The sequence below is a fragment of the Vicugna pacos genome, chromosome 8, assembly GCF_048564905.1.
Source record: "Vicugna pacos chromosome 8, VicPac4, whole genome shotgun sequence".
NCBI classification, from domain to species: Eukaryota; Metazoa; Chordata; class Mammalia; order Artiodactyla; family Camelidae; genus Vicugna; species Vicugna pacos.
Window position 1 is genome coordinate 34,595,780 of NC_132994.1, and position 16,328 is coordinate 34,612,107.

Genomic DNA, 16,328 nt, shown 5'->3' on the forward strand with positions numbered 1-16,328 from the left:
GAAATTTGCTAACAGAGTGGTTCTTAAGTGTTCTTGCTACACACACACACACACACACACACACACAGACACACAAAGTGACTATGTGAAGTGATGGATGTGTTAATTAACTACATTGTGGTAAATATGTCACAAATGTATACCTATATCAAAATCATCATGTGGTACAGTTTAATATATATAATCTTATTTGTCAGTTATACCTCAATAAAGCTAGAAAAAAAGAGCTAAATCATTCATTTTGGAGATTAAGAAACAAAAGCTTAGAGAAATTGAGATTTACCCAAGGTTACACAGATAACAGTGGTGTTTTTTATTTTTTTAAAGAGCCAATCTTGCTATTCACATTCTAGATTTCTCATACTCCTGCTGAAAAATCGATAATCTTACTTTTAAAATCTCATTCAAATTCAATTTAGTAATTTTCCTCTAGCATATACTTCTTGATAATGTCTTATAAAAAGACTCTAGATTTTATCCTTCTCAACTATCTAGGTGATTTCTAATTACAAAGTAATGTAGAAAGCGTGCTTCCTTGAATACTTGAGAAAAAGAAAAGAGGCAGTCATCAGTTATCTCAGCATCCATATTTCGTTGGTAAAATGATAAAGTGTCTTTATGTTCATGAAGTTCACAGACAACTCCTTATGTTAAGAGTGTGACCAGTATTTCTACTTTATTTATATCAATGTTAATTTTGTTTCTCAAAGCCAACATTTACTGAGTACTTTTCCTTAACAGACTGACTTTTCTACTGAAAATGTTAAAAGGGAAAATGAACAATAGATTTATTAAGTAAAATAAGTCACCTAAATATTCCAAATGGAATTCTAAATGGGATAACTATTTTGTTAAAGCATAAAAATTCAGGCAAAGAGCAATAAACTTTAAAATTATATGAAAACTTAGGCTTACAGAAGAGCACTCCTTCCTGCTGGCAGAGCTTTGAATTCATTTGCAGTGTAGCCAGTGTAGCAGCTGTGGTGCATCACACAGGAGGGAAAAGTACATCAGGGGGAGCCGGATTTTCAACCTATTTCCCTTATCCTTTTCAGGTAACTCTTAAGATCCTGGGTGCAGTTACCCAAGCAAACTATCCATGGACTGGGTCTATATTTCTAAGAGAGAGAAAGGTCTGTAATTTATGATCAAAGTCAATAGCTCTAAACTGAGGTTCCTTGTATTTTCTGGTCATCTTGGCACCCAGGTATGTAATGAGTTCACATCTCTCCATAAACTGCTCCATCTTCTTCTTATATTTTTTTCTTGTATATTCAGAACTTTTGGGATTAAAGGCTGTAGAAAATTTCACAGAACTGTGAATGTTTTCTGTTAGGTTAGTGAATCATTTAATTAGAGAGAGCACTGTGTGTGTGATTCGGTTGCACAGCTATGGCCAAGAAAATATATATCCAAATCCCAAATAAGATTTGGGGCTTATTCTATTTTAGATCATAATTGCCACTATTCACCTTCCTATACAGCACAAATTATTGACAGCTCATTATGTTACCTGTAGTCCCTGCTTTAAAAACTGGAAACTCAGGCTTGATATTTTTGCTAAAATATTTCCTACCAATACACACACACACACCCATGCAAGCAACAAACCCAGCTCGACATGTTTTTTTTAATCATGTTATACTACAATTAATGTTAAATTAGTTCTGAGTAGCATATCATTTCCAGCCAAAAAAAAAGACAAGACATACCTTTTAGATGAAATGCTACGTAGAGTAGTGCAGATCTCTTTATACTTAAGAAGGGGAATTTGGGCTTTAAGCATCCTGCTGCATTCATTGCCTTAATCAGAGAAGTTGCGATACCCTGCAGGCAGGAAACAAATTGTGTATATTTGAGTTTGTTTTCCTTTCTTAATGGCAAATAGATAAAAAGGCTCTTCTTTGCCTCAAATAGCCTCCTGGGGTTGGAGATGGAACTTATAAAGAGGGGTGAGTGAGCACTTAGTTGACAGGAAAGAAACACAAAATACATTTGATTAAGAAAAATAAAAACCACAATTGGCTTAGTGCCAGGTAGGTGATGGATACATGGGTTTCATTACACAATTCTCTCTATTTTTATATGTTTGAAATTTTCCATAATAAAAAGTTAAAAAAGAAAGAAGGGGACACTGTGAGTTGTCTTGGCCCATCTTTGCTTCCATTGCTCAGAACTGGTCAGACTGCGTCCCACTCTCGGGTCCCAGGGCCACCTGATGAGGAATCCCAGACAACACAGTTATCGCTGCAGTCAAGATTCTGAAGGTGGGAAGGCTACAGCTCAGTGGTAGAGCGCATGCTTAACACACGAGGTCCTGTGTTCAATCCCCAGTACCTCCATTCAAATAAATAAGTAAATAAATAAACCTAATTAACTCCCCCAAAACAAAAACAAACAACAAACAAAAACAAAATAAAATATATTTTTTAAAAAAGATTGTGGAGTCCCTAGCAGGCAAAGAGAATACTCCTCTCTGGGTGAGCCTCATCTTGTCTTTTGATTTTAAGCCAGATTGAAGGCTAACCACCTAGGAGAGCTGAAAAAAAAAAAGTGGTTAAGAATTTGTAGGAAAGGTATGAAGTTGTGTCCACGGCATCTGTTTTATAGAATTTTTTCCAAAAGCTTTTAAAATAGTGGTTGCTACTGGTAAGTTTGACTATATTTAGAAAGAGATTATATTTAGATAAATAAGTCGTGACTTGAGTGAATAGCTTCACCTGGATTTTGGCCAAAACATGTGTTTGGTGGTTCAGTTGTGGTGATACTGCAACTCAACTGTTTTCAGCAGCGAAAAACCTCTCAGAGACTGACTTAGCACATTTCAAATTAAGAAAGAGTTTTACAGATGCTGAAATTCCAAATAAGAAACTACACATCAAATGTAAATAATTTTCTAACATTCTACCCTTTCTTCCCTTTAGTGCAGCTATTTGGGGCTAGCTACAGAAATGGGGGCTTTTCTCACATTTTATTTTCACAACCATGTAAAACCAAAATAGGTTAAAAGTGAATTTACAGCTGAAAATCAGGAAACTCTGCCTTGAGTTTCATTGTTCCCCAAATAAAAATGATCGCTGAAGAAGAGACTGCTGTAGTCCTCTAATACCCAAACACAGGAAATCATGTAAAGGAACCTGCTCCACATATCCAGGCAAAGGCAGACTCGTGAGACACATCGGCTCCTTTAACGGGGGAAGTTTGTGAGGAAGCTTCTGATCCCAGTATTTCAGTGGCAACCTAGCAACACAAAATCCGTTAGATAGATGCTGGTAAATGTACTCATTGTGTGTGCACAGGAAGGCAGACACACGAGAGACAACGAAAAGATAATGTTCACTACCTGTTTTTCTCCAGTGGAGAAAATGACACAAGTGGGAAGACTGGGTCTCCTGGAAATTCATGGCCACCAATTACACCGGGGTTCCTAGCCCTGCTTATGTCTTCTCAGTTTTCTTGTCTTTCACAGAAACTATATAAAACTTTCTATATTCTCCTCTCACTTTCAACCCTCCCAAGTAACCCCTGCACAAGTGCCATGCTCTATAAAGAGAAGCCATTGGAATAGAACTTCCTCAACGGCTCACCACGAGCAGAGCCTCACACAGCTTCCTTGTCCCGTGGCAGAGCTCACCTCCCATCAAAGATCAGTCTCCACCCACACTTTGGATCCCCACTCAGCCCTCTCTCCAGATATCCTAATAGAGCAAATTTTCTCTCTCCCGCACTTTTGGCATTTCCTTCTTTACTGGATCCTTCCCGTGTACCTGCATTTTAAACACGCTCAGATCTTTCCCATGGAAAAAGAAAGAAAAAAGAAAAACCACCTTCTCTCCTTCAATCTGATATCCCTTCCAGCAACTGATGTCTCTTCTCTTTTTACAGTTATGTTTCTTCAGTGAGCTCCACTAGAGATCACAAACTACTGCACAAAGGCTATCTGCAGATGTGATTTAATCCACAGTGTATTTTTTTTACAGTTGAATCAGTCACAAAAGCTTAAAAATCAGAAAAATTTAAGAAGAAATTTGGTTTCCAACTTCTTGCGAAGAACAGAAATGTCTGGCAGTGGATGAGTAACGGATGCCCCCTTCAGCTATGTGTGTGTTTATATTTATATGCACGTGCACGTGTCTGTGTGTGTGCGTCTGTGTGTATATATAGATCTAGCCCAGCCTGGTGCATTTAACATAGATAATAAATAAATAAATACTTGTGACTTAGTGAATGGTCTCACCTCAAAAATTTCTGAAGTTTTTCTTTACTCTCACAAATATATATACGATCACGATATTCTAAAGCATAGTTAATGCTACCAGGTACTAGGGCTTCATATCTGAAAGACAAACAAACAAAAACAATTATGTATTGTGTAATTAGTATGCTGTACTGTGTAAATAAAATGTCAAAAATATTTTATTTTTCTATCTTTGCAGCTCAAGGAAGAAACAGAACATTTTCCAGTTTAACAATAGTGATTTTTTGATCAAAATGTTAAGATTGTTATATGGACCACTTACTCCGAGTAGAGCTATCATTCTGTACTTGCACGAGGGTGAGGACTTGCCTTTGTTTTCCGTCCTTATAGGTCACTGGACAGTAGCCCTGGAGCTCAGCACACTTAGGGAATTGGCTCTTCAGCTCTGACAGTGTCAGCCTTTTAGGGATCATCTCGGCAGATGGGAGTGGATGAGGTGCTAATGGAGGCACATATAATTCTGGATTCTCCAAAAATTTCTATAAAAAAGATTATAGCAACAAGACTGTATGAAACAGAATTACTACACCAATAAAAATCCACTGAGGCTCTCCTGCTACTGTCTCCATTTTCAGTAGCAATGTTTGGTCCTTCACAACATCTGAGAGCTGCTTTCTGCATTACAGTAACTTCTTCCCTGACTGGAAGTTCCTTATAGTAATACTTGCAAGTGATTTCATCTACGGTCTCTTGGACTTTCATTCACTCACTCACCTACTCACTCACTCACTTACTCATCCATTTATACAAATAATATTTGTTGAGCTCTTACAACGTGCCATGCACTGGAGTGCATAGTCACTTGCCACCTGTCTTCCTGTCCTGCAGAATAACTAATCAGGTGGGTGCCCTTTGGCAGATGAGTTAACTTCTCCAGCTTCAGTTATCACTCTGTAAAATGAAAGGAGCAGACCAAATACACTATCTCTAATGTCACTTCCAGTTTTTAAGATTCTGTGATTATCACCTAAATAAGCAGGGAGAAATACATGTCTTCTTAATAAAGTGAAAAAAAAATTTTGAATTCTTCCTTAGAAACAATAATTAGTACATATATGTAAACTAAAAAATGTGCAGTATACTGTATATATGTATTTACATGCAATATAATGTGTATGTGCAGTCAAACTGTAATAATTCTACCTAATAAAACTGAAAAAAAAGAGAAAAATTTTGAATTCTTCAGAGGAAAATAAAATGTTCAGAGGCATCTGATTAATTTAACCACCAACATTTTTATATTATTAAATTATGATATCAGAACAAATCTTTATTCTGTTTCATTAAACAGAAATATAAGGTATATAAGGAATTAAAATAGAAGAAAGTTTAAAGCATAAGAGACGTAAGTCAGGTCTTGTTTCATTTCTACTGATTTTGACTTCCCTTCTGCACCCTTGGAATGAAATCCCCTGGGGGCCCACCTGTGGGCTGAGCCCAGCTGCTCAGCATCCCCTCCACGGGTGGGCTCACTATTGGATCTCCTTCCCTGTCAAGCTGGCTCAGGTGGAGGGTCCATCACTAACCCTGAACTTCTGCTTTGTGCCAAAATATGTCTTGGGATGCAGTCTTAGGATTAGCTTCCGAGTTGCCTCATTGGTCCCAGAGTCAAAGGTTCCAAAAATGGGGCTCCTGGTCCCCAGTTCCTGGGTGCTCCCAGCTGTATTAACCCCTTCCCGTTTGATGAATTCTGAGACAGACATTTCCTTTCCCTAGTAAATATCTAGAATTAGGAACAAACTTACATTCAATTTTTCATGAGAACTCATTTTATAATAGTGCCCTCTGAACTCTGCTGCAAATTCCAAGGAATCAGTTACAGAGCAATCAACTAATTCATATGATTCTGCCAGGCTGACAGGGCAGTACTGTCCAAATTCGCCCAGGCGAGAAATCAGTTCTTCAGGTGAGATACATAACTTGTCAATGCAGGCAGCTTTTCCTATTATTAAGAGATTAACTATTATTATATATTTATTTTTCACAGAAAACACAATTAATTTTCAAAATCAAAATAATTTCAATTACGCTAGCACTATACAAATGATTACACATTGTAAAATTCCAGAGTAAGAAGTTTCTCTTCATACCTCCAGCCTCTCAATCCAACATCCCTCCTAAGAGATAATCACTGTTGAGTTTGTATTCTTTTCTGATGTTTCTTTATACATTTACAAATACACATGTATATATATATTTGCATATAGGATGCTTATGCCACTATACTGTAAACATTATTCTGAAACTTGCTTTTATCAGTTAGTTATGGTCCTTGACATCTTTCCATATCAGTTTATGTGATTTATCTAATTCTTTTGAATTGATGCATAGTATTCCATTGTATAAATGTACATATAGTTTACTTAACCATTTTTCTGTTGATAAATGGTTTGGTTGTCCTTAATTCTTACTTACTATAAACTTTATATATGTTATAAGTAATATATAGATATACACAAACATATGTATATGTGTATGTTGGCACTCTTTCTTGCTTTATCTTGTTCCCTTCATAAGACAAGCTGCCATGCTGGGAAGGTCCATATGGCAAAGTGGTCTCTGACCAACAGCTGACAAGAAACTGAGACCCTCAGTCCAACAACCCTCAGGGAATGAAGTCTTGTCAATAGCACAAGAGGAAGTGGAACAGCGGATTCTTTTCCTGTTGGGCCCTCAGATGAGACCATAATCCTGGCCAACACCTTGACTCTAGCCTTGTGACAGACCCTGAAGCAGAGGTCTGGTTAAGTTGTGCCTGGTTTTCCGACCCACAGAAACTGTGAGTGAATGTGTGTGTGTGCTGTTTTTAAGATGCTAAGTTTTGAAATAATTGTTATGAAGCAATAGATAAACTAATCCACTATTCCATCTGTTGTTTATTACATAGATGAAAAGGTTAAGAAGCCCCATAGTCCTTTCCTACAAAGAATATTACACTACTGTTATACTACAGTGGTATACTGTTATTATTCCAAAGTATTATAATGCACTGTACTATGGTCTAATAATACATAGTACTTTAAAACTAGTATGATATTATGCTATAATATTATACTGTATGGTACTATAGTTTTACAATCCTAGGTTGCTCTTTAACTCAGATGTGCTGACCTCAGCAATCCTGACAGGTTTGGTGACAGGGTAATTTAGAATCAAATGACATCAAGTCCTAAAAGACACTCAAATATATCTCTTTTTCTGATTCTTGGGATATTCTTGATGCCATCTGGCAATGCCTACAGATCCTTTTCTGGAATGTGACAGAATGAGGAGGAATCTCTTTAATTTTCTAACCCTGACTCCGTCTCATTAGTTAGAGTAAAACTGGCCCTCTGATAGGGGAGGGTCATTTGAATAGCATACAAAGGAATTGTAGACTATAAAAAAAATCAAAACAAATTTCAAACCATCAGGTACAGACTGGCAGGTGGAAGGTGAAGCAGAAGAGCAAGAGGGCAACTTCAATTAGATTAAGCTATTCAAGCCAGAGGCAAGTCTATCTGGAATAATGTAGTGGATACTCTGGTGCCCCATCCAGATCCCTCATCGGGGCTAGTGCCCCCATCCTCCAGCTGCTGGAAACCTCAGTGCTGATGGCTCACAGCTGCCCTGGGAGTTGCCCCTCTGTCACAGGTTATACCCCTTCCCAGAGTGACATGCTCAATGACAGGCCAATGGGAAGACATAAAGCCTGGTCTCTCCCCTCAATATGGGAAATTTTGAAGGTCCATCCTGGCTCCAGTGCTTCTCTATAGGATCGACTGAGGCATCTGTTTCCACCACACTGCAGGTTGGTCTCCCTCTGTCCAACTCTACCAGCCTTGCTTTCTCAGGTGTATCTCCTGACTAGGGCTGACAGATCAAATACAGAATGTCCAATTCAGTTTGGATTTCAAATAAACAAAGAACAGTTTTTAGTATAAATGTGTCCCATGCAATATTTGGGACCTACTTTTACTAAAAAAGTTATTTGTTATTTATCTGAAATTTAACTTGGAATCTTGTATTTTTATTTGCTAAATCTGACAACTCTATTCCTGAGAGTACTTCCTGGTCAGGCTTCTGCACCCAGCTTTTCACCCGGAGTCTGTGTGCAGGCAACCCAGTCTAAGGCAGGGAGGATGAAGTAGGGTAACAGAAAGGCGAATGAGGCACAAGTTTCACTTTTGAAGTCTGCTGTGGAATGTTTTACTAGTGTGCTGTTATCTAAAACTTATTGGAGTAGGTTTCTAAAACTCAGTTATCACTCCCCTTGCACTCTCATCTTCATGCCTTGTAATCCTCAGGCGAAAACAAATACCCAATCTGCAGACAAACAGGAACCAGAGATAGTGGTTATGCCCCAATAATGAAGCAAATCAAGATTCAATGATGTCATCATTATCAGAATCCTCACTGCATTTTTCCTTGTGCGAGATTCTCTGTCACGTTGCTCCCTCATACCTCATTATATCTTCTCCGTAGTTCCAAAGTTAAAAGTCATTAACCAGATGTCTGTGAGACCCCTACAGACAAATTCTTTCTAGAGCTATGAGATGTAGCTTTCCTTATAGCTTGTGTATTTTGGGGAAAATATTAAGAAACTTCTAGGAATATATAACCAAAAATTTTCTTTCATGAATTCCAAATATAGATTAAATGGCCATTCTATGTTCAGATTTAATTTTTATAGAATCAACATTTATATAATACCATAATTTCATTATACAAATAGTAAAAATAACTAATTTTGGATTATTAAACAAAATTTTGCCAAGTGTCACTCCACAGACCCCTGCCTTCATATAACTACTATTCTTGAAACTAGCTTATTCCACAGCATTCCAAACACTATAAACTCTTCTGGTGAGAGACTGTGTATTGTTTTCATGTGATAGGTTCCATGGGCTTCAATAAATGATAGCTTGAGTGAGGAAGTCATTTATTAGAACAAATATACATGCCCACAATAACTGGATAGTACCATGTATTTAAACTACTGATTAAGGTCATGGGAACAAGTGTTCAAACTGAATAAATTATGGTAACATGTCAGGCATGCACAGACTTCAAATTCATATTTTTTTCAGAGTTATGTGTTATCATACCTGCTTTTATTCTTTCCAGGTATATCTGCACATGTTTATTCATCATCTGGACCTTCTTAATGACTTCATTCCATACCCACCATTTGCTGTGAAAGCCATCAATCACATACCAGTTCTGATGTTGTTCTTGATAATATTGCCTAATCTCATCAATATTTTTGCGGTACTTTGAGTTCTTGACAGCTATAATCTGTGAGCTGTTGTGCAATGGATAAGGCAAACTAATAGAGAAACAGAGAAGGAATGGAAAAAGCTATTAAAAACCTGCTTTTTTTTTCCAGGATGAGTAAAGTTCATTCTTTTATCATTGTTTTCATCACATATATTACCTTGGTTCTGTTTTTTTTTCCAGGAGCAATCTTTTAAAAATCTCTTTGGAAGGTACATCCAACTCAAAGATGACCATGGGGATGACTGACCTAGCTTCCAAGAGACTCACTTGATATTTAGTTACAGGGTATCCATCGATGACAACACTAACAAGGAGAAATGTGAAAATAAAAATTCCAGATTTCTTTTTTCTCAGACCTGCCTTTCTGTCTTCCAGAACCAGTCTATCTTTTGGAGTAGCCCTGTACTGTTCCTTGTGTAATTTGGTTTATCTTGTCACTTTGCCCTCTTTATCTGTGTATTTTTAACTTAGTCAGCCCAAGAGCCAAGAATAAGGTAGCATACATACAGACACAGCTCTGATTCAGATGCTTAGCATCACAGAGGTAGATTTTGGCAGACTTTGGGAGATAATACACACAATATCTTGAACACTGTTATTTAATTGGTGCTATTATTCTGAACATGAAACAGGTTTCAGAGGCACACAGACTTAGACCTGAAACCTGGTCTGACTCTATGAGCCTTAGTTTTTGGTAAAATAGGGGCAATGATATTAACCCTTAGAATTGTTTTAAAGATTGTAGATCAGGTATGAACAACAATTAGTGGACTAATGAACAGTCCTTATAACAGAATGGCTGGCAGGGGAAGAATTCCCCAACCCCGATCTTAACGTTGTAGTTTTATAGCAAACAGATGTTGTACAATTTCTGTATTGAAAGGTCAGTGGCTGTAAGACAAGGTGTCTAGTAAATTAAGATTTTAAGAAGCACATTAATATGTTTTAAAATTTAAAAAACAGGTCCTGGCACAATTAATAGTATTTTAGTAAGTAATTAAGCAAATATGGGAAAAATTGCATTCTAAGCTTGCTTTTGTAGTAAACTTCTGTGAGGAGCCTGGGTGTGCAAGGGGAGATGGGGAGTTGGTGAGAGAGCCCTACGGGATCTGGGAGAGAATTATTCTATCAGACCTCTCAGGCCAGTGAGCAGAAATGACGGTGAATTTGTTAGACCAACAGTCTAAGGTAGTGCATGTCACTATCACACTGAGAGGAGGAATAAAGGCTGTCCACAATTCTCGGAGAAGTGGCCTCAAAGTCAGGAAACTCATTCTGAGGTGGGAGCAAGCTGGGCACGCTGGCTGATGGTTGCCAGGAAGGGCTGGTGTGGAGTATGTCACAGGATGCTCTTCCCCAGGGCTCTCCAGCCAGCTAGCTCTCCCATCCGTGGCAGAGAGGATTATAAATTAACATACCCCCAAGCCAACTAGAGAATGTATGGGGTTGCTGTTGTTGGTTTTTAATGGAGAGTAGCTCAACTTCTTTGTCCTGTGAAAGCTCACTTGAGAGGTCCTCAGGATTAGGGAAATTCAGGATGAATGGGCAGTCACTGGACTGGTATTAAAGTGAAATAAAACCTTTGTGACTCAACTGTGGTTGCCCACACTAGGATCCCCTGTACGCAAAGCTAAACACCAGGGAGAAGGTAACTTAACTTGCATAAGTCCCAGGGCCTTCTCTTGAGAAAAACCCGACACTCTGTTCCCTCATAACTAAAATTAGGAGAACTGCCCAAGGATTTGATTAAGGACCAGTGGCAGGGAAGGGCAAGGAGGCTCTTAATATAAAACCTTGAGTAAATCAGTGGGACTCCAGGTCAGTGATCTGGGCTCAAGAGAAGGGCCTTAGGTTTTACCAGCTTTTACTACAGGGTATAACCAGTGGCTGTGCTGGGGGAGCCATGGCTGAGCAGGTGGTGTAAAATGAAGACACAGTTCAAACACGAGGCTCTCCTGTCCAAATGTGGCATTAAGAGAGGGGCGTTACTACCTGGGCAGAGAGCTGGGCCAGTGAGAGACCATCTCCATTGAACCAGTACCACCTGGGGGACAGGGGAGGGCCACACCTTCATCACTCCATAGGCAGTGAGAGGCTCTGTTGGGCTGTGGAAGTCACATGGGCCTCCTTTATGGACTGTGTAAACCCTGAGACTTCTGGATGGCGCAGGAGTTGCTGGAGGGAGTGAAGAGGTCTGCTTGCTATTCTGGCATGTGAGTGTTAAGTCAAGTTTCAGCTTGACAGAAAATTAAACTATGTAACCATACAGGTGCCCAGAGTTTGAGAAGCAGATCACACCCTTTACAAGAGCTTTAAACCCTGCTTAAGATGAGTGTTTAAGATTCCAGTGAGTAATTTTTTGAATGATTTAACTCCATCTTGTACCTCTCTCCTTCCCCCCATACCCCTGCCCCTGCTTACCCTGCGGTATTACATGTACTTCCCATCAGAGATAATTCTAAGGCTTGAAGAGCCAGTTCATCAGGGGCTGTCCTTCCTTTATGAAGATGCCAATTTAACATAAGTGCCAGCTCTGTATCTGGTTGGTTGCTTAATACATAACGCAGAGCTTCTCCTATTGACAAATGCTTTAAGCCATATTCACTTGAAATTTTTTTGGCCACTGAAAAACATTAGAACTTTAAACTTATTTCATTTCACAAATTCATCAGTTAACCTTAGTTTCAGATTCTGGTTAATTGACATCAACAGCAATTTCAAAAATTAAAACTGCTACTATTGCTAGTAAAAACCTAGTAAATTGCTAGTAAAAAAAAAACCCATTTTACTGAATTAATACTGTTCAAAGTTTGATCATTATTAGTACTTCAGGTATGTGGCTGATGGAACTGGTTAATGAACCATCTCTGTGGGTTTTTTTTTTCATAACCACACCAACATTTAAGCTTTTTCTTCCTTATGCATGAGGTAGCAAAATTTTTGAGAGCTTTACAAGGCATCCCCTGTTTACTATTACTATTCAGTACTATGTCCAAAACAACAATTTAATGCTCCTGCGTCACTGGATTGTACCGTTTCTCTGTGTATCCATTTATGGACTCCAGGCTGTAATCAGGATAGCAACCTTTACAGTTGGTGGCAGTTAATCCTCTAAGAAATAATTTTTAAACATTACAATGGCATATCTGACATTTTAATAGTAATTTACAGCTTATGGGGCAATATTTCTTCTGTGGCTTTATTTGCTATTTTCAACCATTTCATCAAGTGGGTAGAGTGGGTACTGAAATTCCAATTTTATAAATAAGAGAACTGAGGCTCACTAAAATGGAATGATTTGTTCTATGGCACACAGATGTTGCCATTGGTTGAAAGAGGCCCCAACCTTGGACTCTGCTTCTGCCAAGTGAGACCACAGACAATGGCTTCCTGTTACTGTTAAATGTGGGCGTGCTCTGACGTGGTCTGTAGATCCTGCCTCACAACTGTCTGGAGACACAGTGCATAGGGGACACTGAGAACTCATCTGGTCCCGTGGGGAATGCAGGATAACTGACCACAGCGAGGGCCACCTGGAAGGGGACCCCCTGTGAGAGCCGCAGAAGCCTTCATCTCAGCTTCGCTACAAATGCTGGAGTCACACCTATTTTTTTTTAAAGTTATAAAAATAATTAAGCTTTTACAATTGGACATTTTGTTAAAAAAAATCCCCTATTTCAACAAAGAATTGAGAAATGACATTGCCCTGTCTATATTTTCATTTTTTGCTATGGTTATAAGATTATATTTTGAAAATCAAAGTTTTGGCTTTCTTTGGGAACTATTATCTTTGTGAATATTTAGAATATGACCTTTAAAAGACTGTCATGTTAAGAAACATGACAGTCTTTTAAACAGGGAAAACAATCTTTTCATCTGAAGAGCTTGAACAATTTCCTTTATTATTTCTGGTGACAAATTAATCTTTGACCTCATCCCTCCTGTTCATTCTCTATGCAGTCACTCATTCAGTCCTATGGTTTTCGTTTTAAATATTCCAGTATCTGTCCTCTTCCATTCTATTCTCATTGTGACCAACCTCTGTTCATGTTGTTATCACGTCATCTTGAAATACCACACCCACCTATTGCTGGACTATTTACCTTAAAAGAAATAACAAACCCAAAGCCACAAAGTCTCAAGTTATACAAAATTCAAACATTACAGGAATACAGTTTATCAAATGCCCTTTTCAGCAGTCATTAAGATAATGAATTTCCACTCTTTAAACTACTAATATAGTAGATTATAGTTATAAAATTTTAATATAATTTTATGCTAATAAAATCTTAATATACAATTATTTGACTATATTTATAAATAATATTAGTTTGTAATTTCTTTCCTTGTATTATCTTTGTTAGGATTTGACATCAAGGTCATGTTAATCTAAAAATGAATTTGTATTCATTATACTTTTTTGATTGTATGGATTATATTCCTTAAGGAAAAAAACCCTGAAGATAAATTGGAAAGCTTATTTTCTTTTCCCTTGCTCTGAAAAAACTTATAAAAACACAAGAAATATCTCTTGAGTTTTTAATTCTTTGGAAGTTTGACTTAATTTCCCTCCAAAACCATTAGCTCCCAGGCTGTTTCGGAGTGAGGCTCTGTTTTTGAAATGCCTTCTCTTCAATGGTTTTCATCTATTTCTGAGGGTTTTTTATCTCTTTTTGAGACAGTTTTGATAGTTGGTTTCCTGAAAAAAGTGGTCCTAGTTTTCAGGAGATTATTTTACACTTTAGGGTAACAAAGGCAAACCCTTACCTGTAGTTTTCCCAGATTTTGGAGGCCCCAGAATTGCAATCCTAATGGGCATAGTAGGCTTAGGTTTGGGTTGGCGGATATATTTGATTGGGTTCTTCATAAATTTTTCTTTAGTTTCCTTACTAGATAAAAAATAAATATACTGACGATGGATTACAGGATAAAGTGGATTCTCTGAATTTTCAATTGGCTTGATTGTCTCTCCTTCACTTAGCTGCAATATATACACAATTGAATTCACAAGTGAGCTTTATTTGAAAAAGCAGTTCCCCCAAATAAATTTGAAAAAAATAAATTTGTAAAATAAGAAAATCTTTCCTATCGAATAATGAAACAAATTATAATCAAATATAAATATTAAAAAACTGTGTAAAAAGAACAAATTATTTTATAACCACATGCAATAAATGTAGTTTTTCTTAAATAGGTTTCAGTTTCTGACAGTTATAGTTCTATTTCCTTAATAACGTCTTTAGGGTATACTGAATGTTTCTGCCAAGGAGTGTAAAGTTGTTTGGATATATTCATGGGCCAATTTATCTTCACAAAGAGGTCTATTTCTAAGGTAGTGTTATGTATGGAAATGTGTCCTCCCTAATTTGTAGGTTGAAGTTCTAATCCTCAAAGTGACAGTATGTGGAGACAGGGCCTTTGAGGAGTAACTAAGGTAAAATCAGGTCACAAGAGTGGGGCTCTAATCTAAGAGGACTAGTGTTCTTATAAGAAGAGAAAGAGACACTAGGAGTGCATGAGCACAGAGGAAAACCACTGAGGACTCAGTGAGAAGTAGTCATTTACAAGCCAGGAAGACAGGCCTTATCAGAACTATCTTACCTCCTGGCACCTTGACCTTGGACTTCCAGCCCCTAGAACTGTGAGAAAATACATTTCTGTTGTTTAAGCCACCTGGGCTGCGGTATTCTGGTGTGGCAGCCTGAGCAGACTAACACAGGTGGGGCCCTGGGTTATCTTTGAGGGTATACTGGTAGGACAAATCCCACCTGCTTCTCTTTCAAGTTCTTTTACAGATGCAGTTTCACTCACGTAAACATCAAGGACAGCCACAAAAGGGAAAAACACACCTAAAAAGCAGCCTAAGGTGTTGGTACGGAATGGAGTGGGAGGAGTAGTCCCACATCTTTGCAATGGTAATGATGAGAACTGAGTAATTAATTGATTATCTTTTTTTTTTTTTACAGCCTTAGGTAGCCAAGCATTAGCCATGCCTAGACTTGACAAAATAGGTGGGAAACAGTGTAAAGTAAAATATTGCTCCTCCTGCAGAGCTACACCAGGATAGCAGTCACAGGTCAATGGTGTTGTCAGCATCATCATTCTTGGGTTGGAATGATGTTCATGGCTAGGAATAAATGCTGGGGATAAGAAGAAACTTGGGGATAGAGTGGGAAAGTCTGCTCTATGTCTTATACTTGGTAATAAGAGAAAAGCTGAAAGTTCAATGATTTCATTTTAGTTTCCAAATTAAGTGTGAATCCTTACAGCAGATTTAGCTGTTGGCCAAAATATCTAGCAGGCATCTTTCTCCTTTGTAGGTCAGAATACCCAAGGTGTCATCATATCAGAAACATCAAATTGTCGGGCACCCAGAAAGATTCCCAACAGTCCTGAAAAAGGATTATTTATACACTTAAACCCTTCCTATGACCATACACTCATTTCTCCACAAGGCATCTGTGTACAATCCTTATTATGTTTGGACACGGGTCCTTAAATAGAGTTCTGACTTTGCCTGCTTCTTTTCCTTTCTTGCCCATCTCAAAAAAGAAGGGTAGGGCGTAACTATTTTTCAGAAGCTTTCTAGGTGATCCTAATACATGCTTAACTCTATCTGATTCTCTATGGTGGGAACTGTTACAGTGTTTCTCTATTTGAAAAGGCTTCTCTTGACATCCTTAATGGTTAAGATAAAGAAGTTAACACAAGTAAGCGGAACTGAAATTGATTGTGTCAAATCAACCAAGAAGGACGTTTCAGGTAATGTACACCTGGTTCATTTTGGATCCCTTCTTCCAAAATATTTTTA

General features: G+C 37.9%; 1 protein-coding gene across 14 annotated transcripts in view; it reads right to left on the reverse strand.

Moving 5' to 3' along the window:
- The window catches only part of LOC102529575 (zinc finger and BTB domain-containing protein 24), a 127,487-nt gene that overhangs the window by 23,230 nt on the left and 87,929 nt on the right, over positions 1–16,328 (reverse strand). For 10 of the 14 annotated variants that reach the window (XR_012074907.1, XR_012074906.1, XR_012074908.1 and 7 more), the window contains 9 exons: positions 14,285–14,498; positions 11,939–12,140; positions 9,675–9,821; positions 9,346–9,566; positions 6,004–6,200; positions 4,568–4,737; positions 4,238–4,336; positions 3,138–3,240; positions 1,713–1,827 (listed from right to left, as the gene is read on the reverse strand). Coding sequence is in view for 10 of the 14 variants with exons in the window: in XM_072965701.1 (XP_072821802.1) it covers positions 1,713–1,827; positions 3,138–3,240; positions 4,238–4,336; positions 4,568–4,737; positions 6,004–6,200; positions 9,346–9,566; positions 9,675–9,821; positions 11,939–12,140; positions 14,285–14,498 (1,468 nt within the window). In the remaining 4 variants the exon portion in view is untranslated. Of the gene's footprint in view, positions 1–289; positions 1,297–1,712; positions 1,828–3,137; positions 3,241–4,237; positions 4,337–4,567; positions 4,738–6,003; positions 6,201–9,345; positions 9,567–9,674; positions 9,822–11,938; positions 12,141–14,284; positions 14,499–15,819; positions 15,910–16,328 lie in introns of those variants that run through there. The other 4 variants (XM_072965707.1, XR_012074909.1, XM_072965710.1 and 1 more) reach the window with 4 other exon arrangements.